Genomic DNA, 12,104 nt, shown 5'->3' with positions numbered 1-12,104 from the left:
GCCATTGGCTTCTACAGAGAGAGAGTCTAAATAGGTGTTATCTTACGATAAAAAGATGACCATCCGTTTAAATGGGAATAAAAACTCTAAAGCAAACAAAAAAACCACAGAGTTCTTCTAAGTGATCCATGAAGAGGTCAAAATTCTGAAATCTGTAAGTTTTAAGGAGAACTGCAGTAATGAAAATTCAAGGTAGGTAAATGTGGTTTTCTTACACTTTTAATATTAAGAAAACAATATAAAGCAAAACTGAACATTATCCGTTTTTATAGAAATAAAATTGATGCATAGTATACTTTTATATTGGAGATATTTTGTTATAACTTCCTTGTGCAGATAAAGGAATTTGTTTAAAAGAATTTCACTTTTAAATTACACATTTTATGAGATGTCTGTGTTCCAAAGATAAACACACATGAATAAAGATTCAACCCATATTAAACACTCTTTATGATACCCTTATATATTCTTGTTTCTTTAAGAAGCAACTAAAAACCACTTTTCCCATTTCTTAGTGATAATTGCATTCAAAGTCTTGGCGCACAATTATCTGGGGGCTCATTATTCTTCATGAGTGTTATTAAGGCTCCTGGTTTCTCTTTTTTTTCTAGTTCCAATTGCCTTTTCGGATTCTCTCTGTTAAGGAGAATAATAATAATTCAACAGGTATGTGAATTATGTTATCTATAAATTATTTAGGGGGCTTGACCTGTGTGCTTCTTGAGAATAGAGACTGTTTCTTTCATCTCTGCATTATTAGTGCCTAGCAAATGCCTAGCAGACCTGCACTTGATATTTCTGAATGTGTAAATGAACACCTTATATTAATAAATCACTTCTAGCTTCCTTCAGTTCCAAGAAGAAGAATGCATAAGGGACGAAGAGAAGATTTATAGAGGATTCTCATTCTTGTTCTACCACTGACTTACACAGGAAAGTTTCTGTCTACCACTGACCATACATTATGAAGTTGGAGTGAATCATTTCACCTCCTGGAATGCTGGTCTTGGGACGAATACTTAGGCTTCTATTGCAAAGTGTTATGTTGTTGTAAACTGCAATGTTAAACTAGGTACTGTATTAGTGATTTCCTGGAGATCAAATCTCTCATAAACAGAGGTGAAGAAACCGATATCGAGGATGGCCAGCCTCCCTTGTCTGGAGCACCAGCCCCAGGTGCCAGCCCTGAGCTGCCACGATTAACTCTGTCACTCTGAGCCAAGCAGTACCCCTAGCCCTCGCTGCTTCCTCATTTCTAAAAACAGGCTATATTATTATATAACAGATAATATTATCATGTCTTGATTGTAGTTGGAAGATGGTTAGGAGAATCAAAAGAAATCAAAGACAGAAAAATCCTATGTAAACTCTGATGTCATTTAAATATAAGTTAACAGTATTACCATGAACAGCAGCATGGCATGAAAACTGAGCAAATCTTAACTGTATACTATGCAATAATCTCTGTATAACATAGGATGATGTATACTGGAAGTAGAAATTGAACAACTGAAATAAAAATCATTTCAAACTTTGAGTTGATACTTTACAGGGAGAAACAAAGATTCTTTAATGTTAGAAAGTCAGGTTCATGGTGGTAATTGGGTTTGGGGCTACATCAGTGCTTAAGAGGTATGAAAGTAAAATTATTCACAGTCTAGTCTTTATGATTTCTGAAAAACAGTGAACAGACCATTTTAAGAAAATGGAGATGCAATTAATATAGAGATAATTCAGTCTCCTTTCCACTGGGTTTAAGAGCCATAACTTGAGTGGAGCTGGGAGTCTTTTTGTTTTGTTTTGTTTTGTTTTGTTTTGTTTTGTTTTTTTTGGAGCTGGGAGTCTTAAGCAAGCACAGTGGAGGGGACTGAGGCAGCACTTCCCTGACATCTAGCAGCTGTGTTTGCCCAGCAAAGAAATGGAAATACCACTGCACTTCCTAAACTCTGGGTCCAGGGAAACAGAGTGGTCTTGGGAACATTGATATAATCCACAAATCTGTGACTGGGTATTGCTGCTCTGTAAACCCTCTCTAAATTAGAATCATCCAGAGGAAGGTGATAAGATTTGGTAGCAAGTCAGAATCAAGAGAGGGTCATTGCATATTATAAGCTGTTATACAACCAAGAAATGGTTGCATGGCGTACTTTCTAGATCAAAATGCAAAACTGTATATGCATAAAGGAATCACGTTAAACAAAATATGATCAGTGCCACTTAATCAATTTTGACCTAGAAGTTAAAAATACCTTGAGTGAAGTTTAATTTTAGAATGGATTCGGATTCCACTCTCTTAATGTAAACGATACTACCCAGCATGGCACACCTATCATAAATTCCAGGTTAGTGCTGGTCAAATCAACCAGACTTTAACTAGAGTTGAAAGGGCTCAGGGAAACAAAAGAGAAATGCTTGTTTGAAAAAAATCTATTGATTTTGAGGTTAATGCATCCTACCGATTTTAAACTTCTAAAAAGAATAGTTACAAATGTTGGCAGTGATGAATATACATGCATTCATTACATTTGCCTGTCTGCTTTTTAGAGTTTCTGAAATTACTTTTGGTAAATTATAATTCATCTATATTTATAAGATTATAATTAGATATATTAGATATATTATATTTATGAGATTTATATAATCTTAGAGATGCTGAGTAGTGATTATGTTACCAGTTAATTCTAAAGTGCAATAATTTCCCGTATTCATAATTATCTTTTTAAAATTAGATTCATGATTCTTTTTTGTAAACTCAAATTTTAGATTCATTTTTGGAGTAAAACAGGTTTTTCACTATTTGCAAGGTTATTTCTGAGTCGCAAAAACTCTCTATGTTTTTCTCTTGTATTCCCTCATTCAATCTTGGCTGCCACGATCAGACAGAAAGCGTGAGGACACTTATTTTGCATCTGTAGTAGAAAACTTAGCAGCAGACCATAACTACTCCAGATCTCATGATTCTGTTCTTCGACATGTGCACAAAAATTTGACTTATCCCCCTTCCTTGAATTGTGAGGACAAAAGAAAAAAAGAAAAAAAAAAAAATTTCTGCCCAAACCTAGGAGCACTTCGCTGCCTGCCTACAGGTCTTAAAAATAAAACCTGTTAAACGAATAAACAAATGAAAAAGCAGAGCTAGGCCCATAAATACAGAGAACAGACTGATGGTTGCTAGACGGAGGGAGTTGGGGGATGGGCAATACGGGTGAAGGGGAGTGGGAGATACAGGCTTCAGTTATGGAATGAATAAGTCACGGAGATAAAAGGCATAGCATAGGGAATGTAGTCAATGGCCTTATAAACAGCGTTGTCTGGTGACAGATGGGAGCTACACTTGTGAGCACGGCAGAAGGTATAGACTTGTCAAATCACTATGCTGTATGCCTGAGACGAATGCAACATTGTGTGTCAACTCTACTTCAATTAAAAAAATAAAACTAAACCAACATTTTAAAAACTGTTAAAAACAATAACAAAAAGTCAATAGCTATAGCGCTTAAATAATGCATATAGATTCTGTTGAAATAGCTATACTGTAAAAGACATAAGAATTTGGCTAATCACCCATTATTAGACGTTTCCCCCCCTACACCTGGTATATACTAAGAAAGAAGAGAGAAAAGATAAAAAATTTGTCAATGTCAGACTCGTTTTGGATTGGGGACTAATTTTGTTTTTTAATACTGTTGTTTTTAATAGTATTGCCAATGTTCCAGGTAATGTGGGGCTTCTTTCTCCTTTATAACTTTTCATGATTATACTAAATAGCCAAGATTTTAGGGGCAACAGGCTGGCTAGGCCCATGACCTCTTTCTTCCTTACTGCTCCATGGGGGTTCATTCGATAGCCCAGGTTTGCTCAGAGAAAATGAGCAGTGTTCTTTGGTCCAGACTGAACATGCTCACAAGAGCTCAGTTTTAACCTGTTAGCTGGTTAATGAACAAGCTTAATCAACAAGGTTAATTTGTGAACCTCTACAAATGTGGTCTGTGTGTAGGTGGTATCTCTCTTGAAGGGAAAGACTTTCCCCCATATCTGTTTCCAGGGAAGGGATGATCTTCAGACAGGAATTCTCTCTTGTCCCAGGTAATTGGCTCTCTGAAGGTGGGTCATTATAACCTGGGCCTACACTTCATGGTATCTAGAGCTCTGCTCTTGGGTTGCAAGGGTTAAAGATGGACATCGCCACTTGGAAGCAAGCAGAGGATGTCATTGCTGTTATGTCAATAAATGAAGACGAGCAAGCCGTATCGCTCACCAGATTATGCAGGGTCAAATGACTCCGTGTATTTACTTCCCTTTTGTTATCTGTAATTCATTAGTTCTCAAACTTGGATGAGCATCGGAATCACCTGGAGAGCTTGTGAAAACCCAGATGGCTGGGCCCTCGCTCCAGGGTTTCTGATTCAGTGGGTCTGCGGAGGGGGCTCATCAAGACTGCATTTCTAACACATGTTCAGGTGATGGTGATACTGCCGGTCCAGGGAACCACATTTTGGGAACTTCTTCCTTAACCCAGTGCTTCTGATCATATGGTGCAAAGACCATCTGATTAAAATCACCTAGAATACTTGCTAAAACATAGGTTTATGGCCTTCATCAGAATCTGAGGGGTGGGGGTGGCAGTCAGAATGACAAACTTTACCACGTTCCCAAGTGACATTCATGCACTCTAAACTTTGAGTCTCAATACCTTGCCCGTTAGCAAAGTGTCATTTCAGGGTTCCACCCAATCTGGGTGCATATTAAGGAAGGAGTTCTCAGCCCACCCTTAAACTAGGAGGAGCAAACAAGCTGCATCTCAAGTACCAAACATGATCTGAGACACATTCCCTGACTGCTTATGATGTAGGGCATGCTGTGAGAAGGGGGCAGGGGCCGCCCATTGTTGCCACCCTTAGGGGGAGTATTAAAGGAGAAGATCTAGGGAATACCTACGATCAGTGAAAGCCCAGGGAGAAGGTAACTCTTAAGAGAACCAAGTTGAGCTGGGTGCTCTAGCTATGCAGCTTACTAAGAGTTCCTTTTTCCAAGACTCACTTTGGAGGTTATGGTTTTATTTTTTATTAGGAAAAACAGATCATAGCACCTCTATTTTTAAATATGGAGGTTATAACTTACACTGTAGTTTAACAGCTGGTGAGGGATGCCAGAGGCAGGCCTTGGAGGCCCAGCTTAGAGATTTTTGCACATGCCTCTGGGCCCACGCTGGCGAGTGCAAGAAGGCCTCCGTGTAGGCCCCAAAGGTCTCTGCCTCTATTTATAAAAGCTTCTCCGTCTTCATGAAATTAGAGACAATCACCTTGATGTATCATTTAATAAATTCCCACTTAACAGTTTATATTATTTAATAAATAATTCTGTTCAATAGTGAAATAGACCTTCTGCCTGAAACCAAAGAGAAAAACAAGCAAACAAACAAACCAAACCAAACACACACCTTCTAACTGGTGCATGTCATTTTTAAGACCGAAGAAGGAAGACGCAGGGCTGAGATGGTCACTTTGTGAGTACACCTCCTGTTCTAGCACCAGCGCTAGAGGCCCTGAGAGATAGGACACAGACCCAGAGTCCCCACAGCTTCCCTGCCCCAGGCTCTCATTCTCCCTGCTTTGAGCTCCAGAGCCACGCCGGGGTCCAAAGTAAAATGGATGTTATACGGAAGTTAGCAAAGACAAATTGGAAACTCCTCGTAAGCCAGTCCCAAGTAGAATAAACGCTTCAACAGAGACTTCTGGGGCTGGGGGCTCTTAGCCTGAAAAACTGATTTTTGTAGTAGAAATGAAGCAAGTCAGGGGTATATTTCTATTTGTGGGCAAATCTGGGTTTCCTGAGTCTTTGCTAAGTAAGTTTTCCCAAGCTTGGTGCTTTTCCTTAAAGCTAACCTGCTAGACTCTGGCAAATCTGTTCCACCACTCCAACTTGTTCTAAAATTGTAAACCGGAATCTATCTTAAAAACCTCACGCTCTGGGCTTCACACACCCTCTGCTCATCATGCGTCAGAAAAAAGACAGTTTCTTCATCTCCGTTGATGCTTTACCTGAGCTGGTTGAGGCAGGGGATTTGCTGCGCCTGGAAGGTCCTGGGCTCTTGGTGGTGCTCCTGCGGGATGATGAAGCTATTTTGGTGTAAGAAGTGGACTTCACCACTCGACATTCTGGGGGAAAGAACAACAACCACACGTCATTATAGGATCATGGCATAAACCATTCAAAATGCACAGTAAACCCGGAGACGACATATATGGCCCCCCTCAGTCACATCCACTTCCTGCCAGCCCTGTGCTTATCTAGAACAAAAGAACCAAGAAAACAATGAGAAAAGGGCAGAGTGGGCGTCTTAGACATGGAAGTAAATAATACTCTAAGCCTTCTAGTTTACCTTGTTTACAATAATATTTTGGAGAGACTGGGGATAATAGCTTGGTAAAAGGGTGCTTTTGTTGGTTTCTCTCCACCCACCTCTTGTGTTATTTGTGTATATGTGTTTCTTTCAGGAAAGATTGTTCTTTCTTCCAAGAAAACTGTTAGACAAAAGGTCAATCTCATAAACCAAGATATGCAGCGATGGAGGATTCCACCCATCAGGTCCCAATTTACCGCTCTTGGGATCCTTGCAATGGTAGTGATGGTTTTTTACCATATGTGAGAAATGACAGCGTTCGCTCAAAAGAAGGAAACTCGGCGAAGAGATGACTTCACCCTGCTACAAGGACACCGGGTGAGTGTGCGCCATCACACAACCGTGTTTATAGGATGGTTCTTGGCCCAAGGATGTAAAACAACTTTGCTTTTATTAGACTTAAATCCTTGGTGTTTGTGTTCATGAAATTTAACACTAAACATCTCAAATAGCAAAGAGGTTTTTTTATTTCCTTCTAAGTGAGCTGCATTGACCAATTATGATGTTGTGTAAATCTACCCATCTTGTTCTGAAGAAACCACTCTGGATAATTAAAAAATATGTTTATGCTTGTAATGATAATCAATGTTCACCGTGAGTAGAAAAGTACAGAGAATATAAAAAAAAAATTCTATCAAGTGATACTTTTTTTTTTTTTTTGGAGGGTGGTATACAAACTAGAATTTTCTAGAATTTTTTTCTACTCATTTTCTATTTAAACAACTTTGGGATTAGTCTGTATATGTCGATCTGCTACCAGGCCTTTTTACACCATGATATATTGTGAGCATTTTCACCCTGTCTTTAATGGAACATTTTACTACATGGATGTACCATAATTTGCTTAGCCCAATTCCTACTGTTGGATATTTAACTTGGGTTCAATATTTCACTATCATAAATAACTACACACAAAACACCATTCTCAACGAGCGTGCAGTTATTTGATTATTTCTTTAGGATAGATTTAGCCCCTGGCCCTTGAAATTTAGTTTCTAGTTACTGGAAACCAGGGGTATATTTTAGATGCCTAACAAATTCTGCTGAAGGAAGTGGGATTGTGAGTCTAAAGAGAAGCACTTTTGAAAAGGTTTTGACCAACTGCCCTCCAGACAAGCTGACTCAAACTGTACTTTCATCAGAGTATGAGAGTAGTCATTAGCTTAACCCCTCACTGAGGTTATGTTCTATCTTCTCAAAAAATTTTAATTTCTACACAAATATCAGACTTTGTTGCCTTAAATCTGAATTGGTTTGATTACCAATAAAGTTATATATTTTTCCCCATATGCTTGTTAGGCATTTGTATTCTTTTGCTATTATTTGCTCATGTTTTTTGGCCATTTGCAATTGGGATGTTCTTTTTCTTATTGGTTTGTAAGAATGCACTCTGTATTAAAGTTCTTTCCCTTTGTCTACCATTTTATAAACATTTAATTGTGTAAGTAGTTGTTGAAATACGTTAGCTTTAAATGTGGTATTCTTTTTAAGTATAGTAGTTTAAAATTGAATTCTAATTGATTATCAGCTTTCCCCTTATGCATTTTTTTTAAAGATTTTATTTATTTATTTGACAGACAGACACAGCAAAAGAGGGAACACAAGCAGGGGGAGTGGGAGAGGGAGAAGCAGGCTTCCCGCGGAGCAGGGAGCCCGATGCGGGGCTCGATCCCAGGACCCGGGGATCATGACCTGAGCTGAAGGCAGACGCTTAACGACTGAGCCACTCAGGCGCCCCCAACCCTTATGCATTTTTTACCATTTTATATTTCAATAACAAAGAAATCATAATAATTCCAGATCTAATTCTGATGCTTGACTTTGAAATTTTCTTCCCTACTCATGCAATTTCTAATTTTCTAAGCTCAAAACATGGTTTTTTTTTTTCCTTTATACCTTCTGAATGGCTTTATATAAACATCTTTTCCTCTTTTTCCCAAACCAACAAAGTAGTTCACATTGTTTAGTAAAGAAGGAATGTAAGTGTATATAAAATATAAATGTTGCAAGCCTGCAAATAGATAATGGAGAAAGTCTCCTGGAGAGCCTTATGCATTGAACTGTGGGGGTGGGCGTGCAAAAAGAAGAGGAAGGATTTCAGATGGAAAAAGAAAAGGAAAGAAATTCCATCTTGAGGTATTAGTAGTTGTGGCCTCATAGTCAAAAGCAGAGACAAAATGATTCAGGGCATTACTGAGTGTGCCCAGGCTTCCCTGATGGTTACTTGGGCCACTGTTGGCTGCTTTAGCCTGGCCAGATGGTCCTGAAATATTCTATTTCTTAAAAAGAAAGAGAGAGAGGGAGAGAAAGAAATCTATCCATCTGGACATAAATTAAAAGACAGAAGCAAAATTTAAAGCAAAAATTAAAAGACAGAAGTAAGCAAGACATATAACAGAATAACATCGAAGATATGACCAGAGCCACAAAAAGTGTTCTCATGGGGTGACAGTGTCCACAGGTGTGTCTACGGAGGTTTTAATTCACAAAACAGATCTTTGGAACACGCAAAGAGGACATCCACTCAGCTCAAGGCTCCGTCCACAAAACTGACAATGAATCCTAGAGTTTGTCCTAGTCTTGGATACCAGCCTGGCCTTTTGGAAATATATTAGCAACCAAATTAGATGGCTGTGATCTTGCTGGTCCATTGGCATGCTTCAGGTGTCCACTTTGGGCCAAGTGCTGAACACGGCAGGCATTATGAAGAACACACAAAGTTTTGGGACTCGAAATACTTGCCACCTGGTAGTGCAGTATGGAGTCTTTTAGCCAGCAGTCATTTTTAACAAAATCATTTTTGAAACTGAGGGTTCTCTTTTGCTAATTTTTATTTCATGGAACTCATGCTTGAAAAACACTGGTTTAGGAAACCAACTGTTTTAAGTAATAATACATTGCTCATTTGAACACAAAATCAGGACCATAATGAGGGCAGGATGACCAGGACTTTCTGTCCCAGGTCATGAATGTTTGGAGGTCACTACATTTAAAATAATAACTCAAAAAGCTCTGTATCTAGTGAGCAAGAATGAAAAGTTAAAATAGAAAGCTACCAGATGGTGCACATTGGTAATAACACCCATCTGTGAGCCGCAACATGAATTAAAAAGTTGATTTTAGGGTTTGTCGCACGCTGTTTGCCACAGGTGCCAGAATTGCTGGTTATGGCTACAACTACCAACCAGGGCTCGGGATCGGCATAATGGAACCAATCTTACCACACTCAGTTGACATTTTCCAGCTACCACAAAGAAACTAGGCATTTCAGTTAGGCAGCTCAGCCTTATCAGAGCCAATGTAGGCGTTTTGTTTGCATTGAAAAGAACTCGTGGGCTCCCACCATGCTTCTAGAGCTTCTCTTGAACTTGGTTCTCACCATATTATTAATCTATCAAAAGTAGTCATTTATTAGTCTGCCCCCCCCACCTCCTATTCCATTTGGTACTAACTAGTCCTGGCATCCGAAAAAGCATGTAAAGTTCCTCCATAAATATTGGCCCAAATTGCTACTGATCCTGTTACCACTTGTGTGAACTCTTACTATTCACTGACCTCATCCAACTTCTCATTTTACAGAGAAGGAAGCTGGGTCTCAGAGAGGCTAACCAGCTTGTTTCCGAACCCTAGTCTTGGACTGGGGGCTTCCTCATGACCCCAGGATCTGACGTTGTCGCTTAACCAAGCTGTCCCACTGTGAATAAAAGCTGAAAATTTTCTATCAGTGCCCATGGTTGGGACAGACAAACAAGTGAGTGATGGTGGGTAGTGGGAAGCTTGGCAAACAACCAGTTCCCATTTCAATTAAAAATTGAAGATATTAAAGCTACAACTCTATCAAGATGCCTATTGCATCAGAAAACAAAACAAAACAATGAACTCTCTTTCAGAAGTGGAGTTATAGTGAAGTAGTAGGTTGGGGGGGGGGGTCATGGAGTCTGAAAGATAATTATAAATATTTTAAATCTTGTACCTCTTGCCTTCAGAATAAGAGTGAAGCTTCATGACTCATATAAGGAATTAGAATAATTCTGAAAGGCTAGGGTTGAATATAACAGAAAACAGAAACAAAACAATGACAGCAACTGCTTTTTTCCTAAGGTCAAAATAAAAAAAGAAGAAAATTGCAGCTCCAAGCCATAAATTAAAAAAAAAAAAATACAAAAGATTCCAACCATCTTTCCCATTAAAGTTTAGATTTTAAGTATTTTAATTAGTTTAAACGGGAATGGTATTTTATAATGGAGAAAACTGCAGTGAAGGACAAATGCTTCATCACTTTAGAGAGAATGCCAAAATCTTTGTCAGCTTAAAACCACATCTAAATGGCCAGTAAAACAGAAACCCTTATTTGTTCTCACAAAAGACATTTTCATAGCCTCTGGCAAGGAAGAAAACAGCACCCTCCATTCTCCCTCTCTTGTGGGGTCATTTGTTTTGGGGAGGTATCACTTCATTCTGATATTTTGAGCACCCTTGTATTATGAGGGATGCATTTCCTTTGGCAATGGAGATAATGGGCAGCACAGACACTCCTTAAGAAAGATCATACTGGGGACGCCTGGGTGGCACAGTCGGTTAAGCGTCAGACTCTTGGTTTCAGCTCAGGTCGTGATCTCAGGGTCATGAGATCCAGCCCCGCATCCGGCTCCTTACTCAGCAAGGAGTCTGCTTGAGATTCTCTCTCCCTCTGCCTCTGCCCCTCATGCTCGCTTGTCCTCTCTCTCTAAAATAAATAAATAAATCTTAAAAAGAAAGGAAGGAAGGAAGGAAGAGAGGAGAGAGAGAGAGAAGAAAAGAAAGAAAGAAAGAAAGAAAGAAAGAAAGAAAGAAAGAAAGAAAGAAAGAAAGAAAGGAAGGAAGGAAGGAAGGAAGGAAGGAAGGAAGGAAGGAAGGAAGAAAGACGATATTGAAGGACTGTAGGTAAGCTACTTGAAGGAAACTTTGGGATAGGAATTTCTCTTGCTATTAAAGGTTGAAGCCTACCCAAAGTATAGAAAATCAGATCAAACACATTAAATGGGTCTCTGGCGACTGAACCTGATTTAGTTAAATCCCTGCTTTAGAAAGTCCCTATATTCACAGTTCTGTGAGAGGGGAAAGTATCATTCACCATATGGTCTATACTAAGGTTTGCCTTACAGATGTCCTCAAGATTCGGTAAGATAGAAGTTAAAACATTTCCCACCTTCACCCTGGACCCCAATTTAAGAAATGAGCCTCCTGAAATGGACAGATTTAGAAGACAACCCAGATGCAGATGTATAGGGAAGAGACTCGAAAAGGAATAAATTCTTTGGCCATGTTCCCAGTGGCATGAGAACCTCCACTTATGCAGATTCTCCCCCCACTCGGAAACAGTTGGTAGGTAGGCTGTAGTGTTGTGGAAAGTGCTAAGGAAGAGAAATGGTGACAGAATGCCGCCCCAGGCACCCCCAGCTCACCTGAGCTCACACGGCATTCAAGGGGGCCCACCTGTGCCTTTTGGAGACTCTTGAAGAGCAAAGGGGAAGCTCCCAAGTGTCCAGACAGCCTTAGTGACAGGCTGCATGCCAGCTAGGGAATATTCTTTAAACAAGCTATCTTATTACTCTTTTACTCTCTTTTCAAAACCAGCCAGAATACAGGCAGGAGCCTCTCAACTGGTATCTGCTCTAAACTCAGTTGTTCAGAACCGTTAAGGAGATGGGCAAGTTCATCT

General features: G+C 39.4%; 1 protein-coding gene across 7 annotated transcripts in view; it reads right to left on the bottom strand.

The window, feature by feature from the left end:
- DCLK1 (doublecortin like kinase 1) overlaps positions 1–12,104 on the bottom strand; it is a 338,012-nt gene that overhangs the window by 85,697 nt on the left and 240,211 nt on the right. For all 7 annotated transcript variants that reach the window (XR_004916949.2, XR_004916951.2, XM_036090983.2 and 4 more), the window contains exon 5: positions 6,042–6,158. Coding sequence is in view for 5 of the 7 variants with exons in the window: in XM_036090983.2 (XP_035946876.1) it covers positions 6,042–6,158 (117 nt within the window). In the remaining 2 variants the exon portion in view is untranslated. The remainder of the gene's footprint in view (positions 1–6,041; positions 6,159–12,104) is intronic.

The sequence above is a fragment of the Halichoerus grypus genome, chromosome 4 (genome assembly GCF_964656455.1).
Source record: "Halichoerus grypus chromosome 4, mHalGry1.hap1.1, whole genome shotgun sequence".
In the NCBI taxonomy this organism is placed as follows: domain Eukaryota; kingdom Metazoa; phylum Chordata; class Mammalia; order Carnivora; family Phocidae; genus Halichoerus; species Halichoerus grypus.
Note: the sequence above shows the minus strand (reverse complement) of the source record. Positions and strands in the feature narration are given on the sequence as shown.